General features: G+C 50.3%; 2 protein-coding genes across 2 annotated transcripts; both read right to left on the bottom strand.

The window, feature by feature from the left end:
* Positions 1-2,121: 2,121 nt before the first annotated feature.
* On the bottom strand, positions 2,122-2,934 carry EAH_00008770 (hypothetical protein, conserved; the record flags this gene model as incomplete). The annotated part of the gene is made up of 1 exon (XM_013392002.1): positions 2,122-2,934. The coding sequence occupies one exon, from the start codon at positions 2,932-2,934 to the stop codon at positions 2,122-2,124; it is 813 nt and encodes a 270-aa protein (XP_013247456.1).
* Positions 2,935-11,050: 8,116 nt separating this feature from the next.
* On the bottom strand, positions 11,051-12,439 carry EAH_00008760 (hypothetical protein, conserved; the record flags this gene model as incomplete). The annotated part of the gene is made up of 3 exons (XM_013392001.1): positions 11,051-11,285; positions 11,489-11,574; positions 11,699-12,439. The coding sequence occupies 3 exons, from the start codon at positions 12,437-12,439 to the stop codon at positions 11,051-11,053; spliced, it is 1,062 nt and encodes a 353-aa protein (XP_013247455.1).
* Between the last annotated feature and the right edge of the window lie 3,308 nt (positions 12,440-15,747).

The raw sequence follows: 15,747 nt of genomic DNA, 5'->3' as shown, positions 1-15,747 counted from the left end.
TCGTCAAAAGCAAGAGCGAAAATGTCTACTTGCTAGCATTACTCTCTGCTGGCTTTGTGGTAAACAATACTGACAACTCGACTGCGGGGAATCCTACCCGGTTGAGGCGCGCCTACTCATGCTGTCACTATCCAGTTATCGTCAACCACTTCAGAAAGATGGACGACTGGGCGTGCGACGGATTGGCAGTACGTTGCTTCTATGCAGTGAGAGAAGCACGCTCAACTCGACAAATCAACAACAGGGTGGCTCCACGCATGGAAAGAACTATAAAAAGAAGGGAAACTGTGGCAGGTGCGCATCGTAACATCGTAGACCTTGGGTTCACAGAAAAGGTCTGAATATGCAGTAGCCCGCCCAGCGGAGCAGCACAGAGCCGGGAAAGTCTTGAAAGTAGAGCTTTATAAGGAGAGGTAAGGAAGTTCTGGACAGGGCCGTCAAGAGCACATCGGCTCGTCCGTGTGAAATGGTTTTTGCGTTAAGTTGTGGGGCGAGGTTCTCCTTCGACGATCTCCAAGGCATGAAAACCTTCTAATGCGCACTTCGTTGTAACTCCCGTTAGAGCATCCTTGCCATATGGCGTTTCGTCGTCAAGTATTGCATGGCCAAATTGCGCATTCAAGTAGTGAGAAGCTCCTGAATGGCCCGCAAGTCAATGGCTGAAGCTCTCATCAGAAACGGTGACTGTAGAAAGTTGCCATCAGAAAGAGTACTGTAGTACAAGTGGCGGAGGGTACACAACACAATAATTAGCTGGATAGCCATATGTATCGGTTTCTTTCCAGTGCGCATGGTACCATTAGTACGAGGTGCATACTACCATTAGCATTATCTTTGCATAGCAGTGAGAGGGAAATTGTCCACTCTACTTTCAAGCTTTGGGAATAAATGATGCTCAAGCACTCCGTAGGGTGCAACAACTTCAGAGCCAGCATCTTTGCTTGCTGGCTTGTGCTCAATTATCACAGATGCCCCAAGGCAAGGCAGCATGATGGCCATTAAAGGAGGCGTTACCTGCAAGTGAACATAAAGAAGTCGAACTGTTCTGCACGACGGCCTCGCCCATTTACCGATAATTCGCTTAAGTGCTGTGAACTACTTTGAGGAGCCCTGCTCGCAGGTGGCTATCCTGCAGGAAGCTCCCTAATTTGAGAGAACCACGAAGTTCTTCGCAGACAGGCAGCTGGAAATGCCCTGCAAAACCTAGCTGTGGAGAATATACAATAGATGGCACATTTTGATCACTTATTAAAGGTTATACTGCACTATTTTCCAGTGAATGCTGAGTCCGTTTATTAAGTAGATTTCTTCGTGGCTGTCAAGCTGGGGGATACCTTAGCTGGAAGAAATTGGCAAATATTGCAGGTCTGGTTACCCCAAAAAGTAGGACGGCCTCCCTAACCCCCCACCGAACATTAGCGGCATTCGTCTGGAAGTGCAAATAAATCAAGGGCTCATTTCGCTCTCGAGCCAGGAAAAAGCCTAGCCCCGTACGTATTTCTGCCCTGCAAGGACTGACGGCTGGCTTCCTAGCCTAATAAAGTTGAGTGTCCCTCCAACCACTGTCCCTGATCGATGGAGGATATTATGACTCGAAGACCCCAGGCTAGCAAACAACTGCCACCATTCGCCGGCCAGAACTGTTCAGTGAATCTGTTCATCTAGCATGTTTTCTCATGTCATAGCTCCAATTCAAGCAATTCCACGGGCACGTTCCGAATCGCATTCTACCCGCTGGAACGACAGTTCCAACAGAAATGAACCAAGTGGCTAATGATCCTCCTGACCATAAATACCACCTGTAACTACTGCTGCCGCTGTACATCCTTCCTCATTCAAATCGTTCATCCTAATGAAAACAAGCCAATCCAATGCCGGTACAAAAGCTAGAAAAACTCCACTAGAATGCGCTAGACGACCGCGCTCAAAGCAGAAGCTCGCGCCGTAGATACGCCACTCCTTCAATTAATGTGTACTATTGCACACAGGTCCAAAAAAATTATCGTTGCCAAGACAATGCAGTGCACCGCTAGGCAGCACAGTCCGTGGCAAGCGGCACCGAATGCACCGCTGGGTAGCATAGTCCGTGGCCAGCGGCACCCAATTTTGGTGAGGTGGCGCTTACCGCGCGAGGCACAGAGCTATGGCAAAAACAGCAGCGAGCATCGCTGCTAACAAAATCCCCGTAATGAGTAGGATCAATGGTCCAAATATGACTATAAGCATCAGCGCAAGGATCGCACTTAACGCGTTGGCAAAGATTCTGCTCAGGCTAAACTCCCTCGACTTTGCACTCACGGCAGCATGCCTTGCGTCATCCATGCCGGGAGTTGCAATAATGAGATGAGAGTGCTCTGGCGTTCTCCTGAAAATGGACATTAACAGACTTACGGTCCAAACAGCCAAAAATGCACGACCCAAACCATCAGAAACGCCTTCGGCGACTGCACGGTGAGCTATGAAGATCCAACATATGATGAGGCCCAAAATCAACAGCTTCTGAATCCAAAATGCCTTGTCAGGCGGCTTGAGTTGCCTCTCTGTCATAGGCCTCACGACGTACGCTTCCGCGATCACCATGGACCGGGCACCATCTTCAGGAGGTCTCTGGGGGCTTGCTTGCTCCTCCACCATACCCTCCCGCACCGGCACGCTCTTAATGCTCGCAGGGAAAGGAAGACGACCTTCTGAGTAGCGAGATGGATGACCTTCAGGTATATGTAGAGGACTATCTGAGACCTCTTGGATGGGGTATGTCTCTCCGCTTTTCCCTAAAGAATAAAAATCCGAGACCTGGCTCAAGCCTAGTGGATGAGCTTCATCCGTGGAGGTCAGCTCCCCATATGCTGCATTGCTCCCAACAACAAGACTAGCCACTGTAACTAGGTACAAGCAGGTAGGGAAATATCTTCCTTTGCAGGGCTTGGAGCACATTTCCGTTGAAGGGAAGCAAAAGATTGCCGGTCTGGAGTAGTTCCGAGCTGTGATTCCACGGTTTGCAGGAATTTTTGTCCTACCCCTGGGCTTGAAGATGAACAAAATTGTAGGAAGACCGGAGAAGGGAAAGCTCTGCCGAGTTTGGCCTTATGATCTGAGCTCAGCATACACAGCTCAGTCTGAACGCGCTGACTGGCTGACCAACCAGCCGCCGACAAGGATGATCGATCACTCACCCTGAGTTGCACTGCCGTTTCCCTTGCTTTCTCAGTCAGCAGATGGTAAATGACTCGATTTTGTCATTTTAATGAGAGAAAAAAATGTCCCTGTCGCCGCGAAAATAATGTCGCCGTGAGAGTACCAACAGGCGCGCGTACCTCTTCGCCGCTAGGATCCTCTGGGGGGTTCCGGGATGACACGTCGAGTTCTGACTACACGTTCGTGGACAAGCCATTACTACTGCATAATTGCTATTGTAGTGTTAATTTTGACAGTATTAATCATATTTTCTACTATCGTTTTTCACAGAGGCTAACAGCCCCCACCAGTTGTTCGAATGCTCAGCCACCTATCTCCACTAGTCGTGCTTAGTACCGTATCCCTTTAGAGCTACGCCCTTCCCTAGATGTTTGAAAGCGCATCCCTCCAGTGGAACGCCTGTCCAGAATTAGCTAGCTCTTCTCGAACTTGTCGCCTTCGGGCTCCAAAGCGCTCCCAATCCTGCACCCTTTGTTACCCAAATCTGTCAGAATAGGTGCAAGCACTACGGTATATGTGCATTGCAGCCACTGCTTGCTGCTGGAGGCTCAGTATGGGTTTAAAAATTGAGCATGATGTTCGCACATGCATTATAAGTGGCTTGGAGGCATTTCTGTAGCAGTACATGCTTTGCTTGCAAACGGTGCTTTAGGGGAAGCCGAGCCTTTCCTATAGGAGTGTGCGTGATCTCTTTGAAGAGGAGAAATGCGTGTTAATATGGGTGGAGGTTGGCACCTTAGCGCCAAAGAAGCGTTTAACAATTCTCTACATTGTCACTGCACGCACCAAAATGGAGCTTGCGTATGCTTGCATCTGGGTTTGAATTGCAACGAAAATTGCGGCAAGGCGTGCTGAAACAAAGGAGAAACTGACATCTCTCCGTACCAGCATCAGCTGCTAGTGCCGCTGTGCCCACACTGCCTAGAAAATGGGTGGGAGTTTAGCTGCCTTGGGGGGATTCTGGCTTTTTTGTAGCTCACGACAATCCTCGGCTAAGAACACGGCCTCTCGCCACACATGAAAAGACCGAAAGGTTAAAAGGGGTAGGCGCATGCCGAAAACTCCACGTCCCCAGCAGGGCGATCTGATGTTTATCACTGCCTAGCCGTGGAGGCGCTTTGTCCAGAAAAAAGAGGGAAAATGTCTTCTGTACCCTCATTAAAATGTCTGTCACGGATTCGCATCTTTTTCTCCTTGAAAAATTGAGATTTATCAGCACCTACCCTTCGGCGGGGAGGGGACCAACGGCTGGACGCTCGTCGCACTGGAACGGCGCACCCGCCACCCATCCAACCGAAAACGTATCTATCAAGAAAATTATTTGTGAAAAATGTCTCAGCATGGGCCAACAGTCTAGATATGACAGTCGCGGGGATCCCTGCCAGGGACCCTCCTAACTGAAAAGCTACACATGATTAGTGGGAGGAAAAGCACGAGAGTTGTGGCTCTCTCTTTGCAGTGCAGCATTCTCAGCATTCTTACCGAAATACAGCCCATGCAAACCTGACAGGATGTGCTGTTACACAGGTTCGTCCCTGGGGAGGCGCGGGAACAAGCTGTGACAGAATCTGAAAAAATAAAGCATGGTACGAGACCGGTAGCGTGCTAGATCAAGAAGTTTCTATTTCTGATGATCTGCCTGAACCACGTCACCGCGAAACAATCTTGGGCATGGCGTGTGAGTCAATGGAAGCCGCATACCCGATTCTCAACAGCATGCTTGCTGAAGCACGCTCCCAACGCCCTACCGGTCAAGCACGTTGTTCATTAGTTGCTCTTGTATGTTTAACTTCTAGTTTTCATCGTGAATTGAATTCCTACTCCTTAGATATTTATGGGGCTGTGCTTCTTGTTAAAACCGACGGCGTTCGCTTGTGGTACCAACCGAAGCGAAGTGTATACCCATATTACGCTCCTCCTTCGCTTCGCCGTGAAAAACTAATTAGCTGATTAAGGCAATGTCAATGCAACGTTCCAACGGATTTGCATGGCCCACGACGATGTCCTTAGACGATGCGTACGGCGTTACTTATTCGGAATATCGTCAGCTTAAACTGGCGACGGTTTTCCATCCCGGCTTGTTGCAGAGTCTTCCTTACCAGGTAGTGGCTTGCTCTGCGGGCGCTGAAGGGAAAGTACGGAAATCCTGCACTCAAACAATTAGCTTCTTCGGGTTCAATGCACCTGTACCAGGCGTTGAACTAAATCAGGCAGCGATGGAGACTATTTCAACGTGGCCACTACTCCTGCACACTCATGCGGAAACCCAACAGTGCCTCAGCCTCGAGTCGTACTACCCCTACTTCCTCCCGGGATCTGCTGCGCCCTTATGCTTATCTAGGGGTGGCCATGAGCATAGAAGCCAGATGCCGAGTAGCGTGCAACGCTGGGTGGGCAATGCGAGACAGTACTTCCTTGGACGGGCAGAAATTGAGTTCGTCAAGAGGCTCACCAACCTTCTGAGGTGGTCTCAAGTACTTTCCGTATTTCTACGAGCATTGCTTCCTAATGACCGGAGCTAGCGATACAGGGATTGGTTGGTGCCATGCCCTCCCATCAAGCTGACAGGTTGGCTAGGACCCAAAGCAATCTCCCGCTATTCACTGCGTGTCGAGGAAAATATCGGGTTCTGGAGAACTAGCTGCAATTGTTCTGGTGAGATGCACAGCAATTTCGGCATTCTCGTAGTGTAGTCTTTTCCTTGTTCAAACTGATCATCGATCACTGACAAAGCTGGCGAAGGTCTTTCAGGCCTTTGATAACGATGTTTAGGTGGCGTAGGCGGCTGAACAGTGCTGCTTCACGGTACACGGCAAAACGTTTAAAGGGCAACAACAAAGTGTTATCTGGAGCACCCTCGAAACCCTAAAGATTAGGCTTCAGGCTGCGCAACTGCGATATGATGTAATGGTGCTTCTTCTCTAAGTTGAGCGCCTCTTTCTTTGTAGGGACTTATGCTTCCCAATCTTGTTTCGTATAGCACCGTTTAGCAAAGAGAGAGACAATGCCTTTGGTGGTCTTGGCGGGGTCAATACAGAAGCGCATCGGGTGTTCAGGTCCATCTGCTGGTGTACAAATAGGCCTTCAAACGAGGAGTAAGCCCTTTCTTTTCCGGCACTTCACCAGCGAAAGCCGAGGAATGCTCTGGGGCCCGGCTTGCTGCAGAACCTGCCTAGATCTGAACAAATTTTGGAAGATGTACCAGTGAACTTCATATCAAGTTCAACACCAGACAGACTCTCTGACAGCGCTCATGTTGCCGTGGATACACATCGCACAAATGCCCAGCTTATCCGTTCGCCTGATTCCGTTACAGCAGAAGCGTAGCCTGGTTATTTACGATGAATGCATGGAAACTTAGGGGGCTCCCGGTGAGGATCATGACTGAAGGGGATTCCAGCTTTCTTGTGCCTTCTGGAGCACGCCCATGCATAGTAAACGATCAGGGGCCTATCGGCCAAACGGGCTTTGTAAGCAGTATTTTTTGCCGGATTTGCCTCTCCAGACCCAGCAGAACCCACCACCTTGGTTTGATTTCCTCCCTTATTGGTAACGGCTATGCAAAAAAACATTGCACTTGTCGACCCCATGCTCCCTCGCCTCCCTAATTTACACGAGAACACACTGCCTAATAATCCGTTTTTGGATCTGGCAGTTGGCAACGAAAAATGCAGCGGCTGGTAGCGTAGGGCTACCAGCCGCTGCCTGCGTGGTATCGGAAATGCATGAAATAATCATAGGAACCATGAACAAGAGGCTGCGATAAAAGATGTCCGGCGGCCTGCTTTAAACGTGGTGACTTGTTCGTAGTGGATTCGCACACTCTGGAAAGGGCGTAGGAGTGCTAACCAGCAATGACAGTTTCGCGCGCGCTGGCAGGAACCTATTGATATTCGTTCTCGGGTTAACGCGCTTGCAAACACTTTACAACCTACTTAAAGCTTAGATATGTACTGAGTTGCTACTCAGTCCGGCCTTTCTACAGAGCCCATCTCATCGGTCCCCCGATCCTCAAAAATCGTGCTCAGCATTTAGCTGCTGAACGGCACCTGAGTAGTATTTGCTACTAGCTTCTGTTGGCGGCAGTTCCAGCGGCCAGCTGCAATGGATGTAGACTACTTTATTGCAATTTTTAAGTTGTATCGGCTAAATGGAACAATACGTTGTGAATCGCAGATGTGTAGGATGGGCTTTACAGCCGCTGAATCGAAGGGAGGTGCTTCTCCGTAAAGACGACAGGTTCCGCAAGTACTAGAGCTTCCCGGAGATGGCCAACAGTATACCCTTGTCAGATGCTAGTTCACGTAACTTATTGTTCTGCAGCAACATGCTCTATATACCCCGGGCGCGGCTTTTCATTGAAGGTCACCAATCTTGCTTTGGTCACTCGTGTAGATGAGCCTATTCGTAGCGAGATGTTGATGCTTTGGGGATTCAGAGGAGGCTGGATGCCTCCCATTGTGCTTGCGGCCCAGTGAACAATTGCAGCTGTTTGCCTTGCCCTTACAACAGTGCACACAACAACAGGCAGCAGAAATGCAAAGAACCAAGCAGATTAAACGCGCCCCAACCAGTTCAAGTGGAGCTGCTCTGATATGACGGGTTGTATAACTCACGAACGGGGAACGGAAAAATAACAATGCTGGGCCTCTCCGCCTTTCCCTCTGGTCCAAGAGATGACGAGACGCACCCGCACTAGCGTGGAGCCGGCTGTGTTTGCAAGCGGATGCTCGGACACCTACTAATTCTGCAGAATCAAGTAGGACAACTTTATATGGTTGAGCTTCTCCGAGTCTGATGCAATGCCCGGAAAAATTACCGGTGCCACGGCTACAACCCACGTGCACAGAAAAGGTGGCCTACGGGCGCCTGAGAGAGTTCAGTGCAACGTAGCGCAACCTAGGTGAAACTCGCAGGACTGTGAGCATCTATCGACAATCACAGTTTTCATGAACAATGCAAACTGTAAATCTCGGTAGAGCAGACAGTTTTGATTGTGCATGCTTCAAGGCTACACGGTTACGCTCCGTCGCTGAGAGCGACAAAGCCACATGGACCTTAGTTTCACGTACCGGAAAAGGCAAGTGCGATGGCTTATGCCCCTTTTAACATTTTCAACAAGAAGCTAGCTAGAAAGTTACGTTTTGAAGCTGTACACATCTGGATTGAGGGGCCGGCGGCAAGATTTGCCGCACGGAAGTTTTCGAACATCCCATGGCGAGGCGGTGCTAGGGCCCGTCAGGCGGTTGTCACCAAATGCTCCGATTGTCATTGAAAACTTCTTAGCGCACCATCCACATTCATTTAGCTTGATGAATCCATTTTCGTCGAAAATTGCAAAGTCAAGAAGTTTAGTATCGTATGCGCGCTTGTAGCGTCTGATGTCAAAACTCGCCGCTAAATTTTAGTCTGCCCATGCCTGCGCTCGGATGAGGATCTCAACTCAACTCATATCGCACTGACTTAAGTCCATGAGACACACCAGGGGCTTTTGCGGAACCCTCAAAGCACGAGATTGTGGGGACATTCGGCTGCAGCGAGCCACCGGTTACCTCATGAGGAAGGCATACTTTGCGCTCTCCTGGGACTCTACAACAATAGCATGTGGATGGTTGCGGCATTTTCATTGCTGAAATATTGCACTGTACTGTCTTGTCTATGGTTTCGAAGGACGCGTTTCTGAATCGCTTCCATCAAACACTGCACAGTTTCTGCACGACATAGTCAAATAGCCGTTTTCTTTGTACAGGATATTACACCGTGGAAGCCTGAGCAAGGAGGAGCTGTGAGAAGTGATGATGAGCAATATGCAGGATGTAGATGCCGACGCACACTTGCTTGAGGACGGCAGTGCAGCTGCAGAAACTGTAGACCTCAACAGCGTGTCTTCGTGGAAGGAAGCAGCCCAAAGGAGGAAATATATCCGAAACGCTCAGTACTTGTTGGTATTCAACTTGGGTGTGGGTCTCCTTCTTGGTTTAGTCGTGGCGTCTTTCTGCTTCAAGTGTGTTCGTCACCCCAAAATTCCGCAGCACTATCCACGCATCACCTTTTATGTAGAAACGAGCATTAAGGCGACCACCAAATTGTCGACTGCTGCGATCAGTGGTGCAAAATGGAAGGACGTGCGTGGAGTCTGCATGAGTTTACAGGCCTGGTCTGGGTTACCCTTGGATGCCGCACCGTCTTCAGCGTGTTTTCCTTCTTCTTTTTGCTTGGGAATTTCACCTTTTCTTCGTCGCCCCCCCCATCTGCTTGCTTTGGATGCTTAGCTCTGTGGGGAAGGCAAACCAAGGTGTGTGCCTTAAACACTATCCTGGGGGGTTGTGTGAACTGAACATCCCATGGTTCTGCTGAAGTCTACCGAAGTCTTCATCATAGCCTACTGTGCTTCCCGCTGCGTCTCTGCAGGCGCATCTAACGGCCGCGACTCAGTGTGCATCCTCCTTCTGGCAATATGTGAGTTTGGCTGCGGGGTCTGCGCGACTGCAATGAGCGCGTTCAGCATCTATACAGGAAAGGTACTTGCTCCGAGGGATGCTTCGAATGGGCTGATCACACTACTATCTTTCGGAATGGGAGCGTGTCTACTTTTCACCCTCTTTGGAAACCCGAAATTTCGCATTGCGAAGCGTATCAACAGCCGAGCAGTCCGGTAAGGCACGGGAGAAGGCGCTGGATGACCGCTCATCGGCTTTCCCAGGAGAAACCCAGTTCAGGTCGACTCAGGCGTCCCGCGGAATGCCCACCCCACCGTGCATATTATGTGGGGCGCGTGCCTCTGGCACCCGTTTGTTTTTTGAACATGTACCTGTAGTTGTGGGCATCCGCAGGTTGGAGGCAGAAATTTCTGTAACCGGAGCAATTTTAAATATGGCGTTAGCCCTCTCTGCTGCCTTGGCGTTCGCGCAGTCCAGCCTTCCCGGAAAGAAGTTGTCGGTGAGCGCATGAGGCCGTATAGCCTAATATATCATGACCATAATCGTCTGTAGAATAACGGAGAGCGCGCCACGTTGACCTGCTTTCGAGAGAAAAGCGTGCGTCACGGAGTGCTGCCTCGAGTGAGCAAGGAGTGGATAGTCTGCTGTGTTCTTATTCATTTGACCTTTGTGCGGTCGCAGGTAATTGGAGCGGCTGAGTACCCAATCATGTTCCTTGGTGCTTTGCTGTTGGTCAAGTCACTCACGCATCTGACAAGAGAACTCCTGTACCACCGAAAGGCAACGTCGCGAGATAGCATGGTGCACAGAAACTGACTTAGCCTGTGGCCAGTTGTGATTTTTTTTTGTGAGCAATTGACATCTCCAAAAGTTTAATACGACAGCTAACGAGGGCATGATACCGGATATTGGTGAAATTTGCCGTCGAGTGCCTTGGTTAAACTTCGCCAAACTAGCGTTTCTGAATGTTTACGGCTTGTGCCATTTCTACTGGTGGCTTCACTTTTGCGCTCAAAGCGGTAACTGTTAAGTCAGTTGCACAGTTACACTCAGTCGTATTTTCTACACGATTCCCACAATGGGTCTGTTCTTGCATGGCAACAGGAAACCATAGTCGCACAAGTCCAGCTGCTCATCGTCCTAAATCGAGCACCATATCAGCTAAAACCCGCCCAGCCCGTTGTGCTGGGGCATCGGTGCCAGTGCACTACATTGGTGTTGCGAGTATCTGCTTCCGTGCGATTGCACTACTTAAATCGTTTCGCCTCACCGACGGTTGGTGGGCCGTACCTTCACCATCGAATGCTGCTGCCGCCTATGAAGAGGAAACACTAGCCAGCATCGGGGGCACTGGAGGATGCTCATTCGTTTGTGCGCTGCGCAGTGTAGGGGCAGTCGTTGGCCTACTCTAGCTGTTAATCAAGAGCATGAATTTCAGCAACATCAAGCTCCCCAGGCTCTCGCTCCTCGCACAACGGCAGCGCGACTTCGCGCCGCGTTGGTGTCGGCGGCACAGCTACGTCCCGGTTCTCCATATGTGACCATAGTTCCCCTTGTGAAGTTCTTTGTCTGCGGATTCGCTGTCGCTTAAGCCTCCTTTGCTCCCTGTTTTGCTCATCCCATATGAATCTCTTGTCGTCTCGAGGAATCCTGTATCGGTGGACACACATGGTCTGGTCCTGTATCCAGTAACAATATATAGGGAGGTACGTACAGCTAGCATTGACTAGGTATCAAACCGTTGCGTGCGTATACTTCGTAATATCCTGTGATTTTGCTTTTCTGAAAGCATCATGAACGGAAGTACTGTTGTAGACAAGCCATAAGAGAGCTTCCTTGCCTGGTTCGCTCACCGATCCTGTAGAAGACGCAAAAAAACGCCTCCTGGTGTGCGACGGCGCCCGTCCTTGGTCAGCATCCCACCTTTGGATTCAAGTTGCTGTGGCAGCATAAACATATGCATATAGCAAATGCACAGTGCCAGCGCCACATGTGAGCTCTAGCTAATTATTCCAGTTCCGCACGTGCCCCTGCGTTTGCAAGAAAACTGCAGTTCCACTTACCAAAGTTTCCTCCAGTAGTTCTGCGCATTCTTCAACGCCCCTGCGGTGAATAGCACGCTCTAACAATGCAATATTCTTTTCCTTCAAGAGAGCGCACAACCGTACCAGGCAATCAATCTCCGACTCGTCTCGAAGTAGCTGGCGGACGCCATTTAAGATTTCAGCACGGATTTCGGCCTCCTCAGCGCCATCAGATTCGTAATTGCGGTGTATCTTATGAAACGAACTCCCCGTGATCAACAAATGGCTTCCGCGTTGCCGGCCAACAGCGGCTCCAGCTGTTTCATTCAGGTCTCTGCAAGTAGCCTCCTGAGGTACTGGGTCATTGCTTCCCCGGAGCTTCTGGATCCCCTTTTGATCACTTGATGCTTTCACACTGCACCCCCACAAGAGTGTTTCCCCTTCTGCTTCGTCGTCAGCATATGAGCGCTTCACGCCCCTCCAATATCCTTGATCGCCCCTGCTGGAACCAGCGTCCTTCAGTGCAACACAGTGTGCATTATCCGTCAGAACTGGGGGCCGTCGTACCACTGATATGCCAGTTTGGCGCCTGCGCTGGTGCATTCCCACAAAGGCTCGCCTTTCCGGCTGAAGTCTGTGTGAGGCTCCCAAAAGCGCCCGCCGACTGGTCAAGGCTGCCGGAGGGCCAGGCTGTCTACTGTCGTTTCTTGCGCGAAAGCTTCCAATACCCACTTCACTTGTATGTCTTTGCTCGGCTCCCCTCTTTCGCGGCCTTGACATCAGAATCAGGCAAGACTATGGATGTCCGAGTGGTGGAGAAGTAGCATGTAGCGGCGAGCACTTGGCGTTGGTCTGGGGCTCTAGTAAAAGGCTGAAGGCAACAACAGGTAAATAAGCATGTGAAAGCACGCTTAGCGGCTTAAGTATGTAGGAACTGGCCTCCGCGAGATACTAAGAAGGCACTTTTGGCTGTGTTTGGGGCCAGGATATGCCGTCGTACACAGCTTGGCAACGCGCGTGGCAGGGGAGTCCAGCAATGTTACTTAAATAATTCTAAATCTAAGAAGCGTTTTGGATTTTCATAGTGTTTTTGTAAGAGTCTTGGGCCTAGTTATGTAGCTTGTGCATCAGGGCGATTAGTTGTAGTAAGAAAGTACTGTGTTGGGTGCATGCCTCGTACGTGCGCGGGCTGCCAAGATAATTTATGGGCAATAATGCTCCTCTAGATGAATTCAAACCTCGCTTTTGCTGCTGAGGTGACAGAGGAGGAATGAAGGTGAAGGCCTTCGACTCCCCCCTGCTTCCTTGTACGGAGAACTCGGCTGATGCTCTCAGCAGGGTATATCGACACGTGCGTGCATATATATATATATATATATACGCGTACGTTGGCTTCTAAAAGCCAAACGAATGCTTCTGAATTGGCTAAGGTGTTGTTGCAAGCATCGAGCGATGTTGAGGGGATGTTTGCTCGTGGACTAGAGTGTAGCATGGTGTGCCCGAAGTTGGCACGTATAATTCCACTCGCGTAGAGGTTGAGTAGTGTGGGTCAGCTGCAAGTTCAACAACTGCCTATAGAGTCAGTTAATGCACAGAGAAGGGGGGGATTATGCATGCTTTCACGTGGGGTTGCCTCGTGGGGGTAGTTGGAGCAAACAGTGCTGCAGCTCAGTGCAGGCCGCCTCCTCCAGCTCCAAGCCCTTCTGCCGGTTTGCCCAGGAGGTATTCAGACTGGATGGCTGCCCATCTGCATTTTGGTAACTCTTGCTAAGCATTTAGACTCCACTGCAGCCCACGGCGGTCCTCTCCTAAGATCGAAGACTTGTTGTATCTTGTAGAACTGCATGCTCCAGAGGGAAGGAAGAGAGCAGCAGACCTCACGCGCACCGCACGGTGGCTTTTTCTATAGCGCTGTTTAGTGGTGAAGGCGCTTTGCGGAGAAAGGAGGACACTGCTGTTATTTTCCCTCAAATCTCCGTCAAAAATTCAGTCCTTTCACTTCTCGAGTAACTGAAATAGGTGCGGATCTAGCTCATGTCGAAAAGAAGAAAAACGAGGCGGCACGTCTCTCTGGAACGAGAACAGTGTGCAGCCCACGCAGCCGAGAATGTTTTCACCGTCGTAGTGATTCATACAGAGTGATTCCACCGATACCGATAGTCCAAATATAATGAGGGCGGCGGTGTCGGGGCAGTGGAGGAGCTCTTTGCATCGCTGTTGGTGTATATTCATCTTGGAAATGCACCCGAGGGGCTGCAGTCGTACTGGCACTCCCTAGGTAGTAAAATGAGATTCACGATAATGGTGGTTTACATTCATACACGCGTATCACTTTCCTGGATAAGGAAACATTTCCACATGTGCTGATATGCAAGTTTATTTTCAAGACGGCGAGGTAACTGGCTATGGCAGAACAGCAAAAGCGTAGACAAGGGAAGCTGTCGATAGAGCGCTAGATCGAGCAGTATGAGGTCTTTGGTGAACGGGGATCTCACTGTGGAGTTGGACCTTCTGTAGCAATGGTTCAGAGTAGGGCTGTTCCCCCTGAAGCGAAGCAATACGTAGCTGGGTGTGCCGAGGTGAGGGCGAGTGTATAGAACTGCTAGAGTTGATTGGGCACGGCCGTATCAAAGTGCGAAAAAGCGTAAGCGCTCCCTCGATTGTCCTGTATGGGGCAATCGAGGTAGCGCTTACGCTTTTTCGAATATCAACCGGCTCTATCTCTAGGTCGCTTCCAAAGCTGAACAGCTTTGGAAGCGACCTAGAGATAGAGCCGGTTGATATTCGGGCTGTTATTTCTAGACTGTTAGAACAAGATAAGAAGGGAGAACAGATGACAGTAGGCGAAACCTGTACTCGAAAAGCGTACTCGAGAAGCGGCAGGGGCGGGGGGGTGGAATACCAAACGACGTGTATGCTTCTTTTGCAAAAAGAGAGGCCACAGAAGTCGAGATTGTGGATGCACGGCAGTAGCTATGGAAATGGAAGAGCAGGATATGGAGCAGCACAACTAGATGAACCCGCAAAGCGATCAGCGAAGCGCCTTGGCGCTTATACAACGCGGGGTGCAGTAATGGGGCCGCAACTGGTGGCACCCGCACCTGCAGACCCGCTTCGAGCCAACTCTTTTCTTGTCCTCAACAACGGGGCTCTCCTTTCGGTCCACCCAACCCTGGGCTGGCGACCAGCCGTTTGTTTCTTGGGGAAGGTGCGGGGCAGACGCAGCGTGGTTTGTCCAAAATTCGTACACATTTGCCCATGCACACAGGTTGGTCACTGAGGGCTAAGAAGTGTTAAATAATTCCCCGGAGCTTAATTGCATCCATCGGAAGTGACCGATTGCTTGTAGAACTGCCTTGCAGCAGGACTTGCAGCAAGGCACTTTGCAACTGATGTGACACCTGCTCCACTCCTCCCAGCCGGGCACACTTGAGCCGTTGTGACCAGGATGCTTGAAGAAAAAAACGGAAGGTCAACTGATTTGGGGGAGCTCCCCTCTGTTTGACTTTGTTGCTGCTCACGAGGGTACTTTGGGAAGATTGAGGGTTCTCTTCACACTCACAGCTTCTGCTGCTTGCTACAGCTCCAGCTGCAGCGCCTGCTACAACCCCACGTACAAACGTACCCAAGTCCCCATTGCTGCATGTACTAACAATGTAGACAATTGATAAACACTTATTTGGCCCTCAGTAGCCAGTATGCTTGAGGGTAGAACCCTGAGCCAACATGAGACAGACCATGCAACAGTGTGACTGGCAAGATGCTGATTGGTTCAGTCCCCCACATAGGCACAACAAACTGGGGATCTGAGGTACACATCGAAGATTAATTCATTGCAGACGAAAGCTCACTCAAGGCAATTCTGCGGCATACCCCACTGTGGCCGACAACCTACGGGGCCGACGCCGAGCGGCGGAACGTGGTCGACAATGAAAAAGCCCCTAACAAACTGCGAACAAGCCAGTGTACCCATACAAGCAACAACCAACCGTGACTTGTTGAAGACAAAATTGCACGCTTTGCGCCCAGCTACTTTGATGTAGGGGCGTTTCAAGTCGCTCACCGTAGTACGAAAGGGCTGGGCCCGG

Source organism: Eimeria acervulina, genomic scaffold (genome assembly GCF_000499425.1).
Source record: "Eimeria acervulina Houghton genomic scaffold, Eah_scaff42, whole genome shotgun sequence".
In the NCBI taxonomy this organism is placed as follows: Eukaryota; Apicomplexa; class Conoidasida; order Eucoccidiorida; family Eimeriidae; genus Eimeria; species Eimeria acervulina.
Note: the sequence above shows the minus strand (reverse complement) of the source record. Positions and strands in the feature narration are given on the sequence as shown.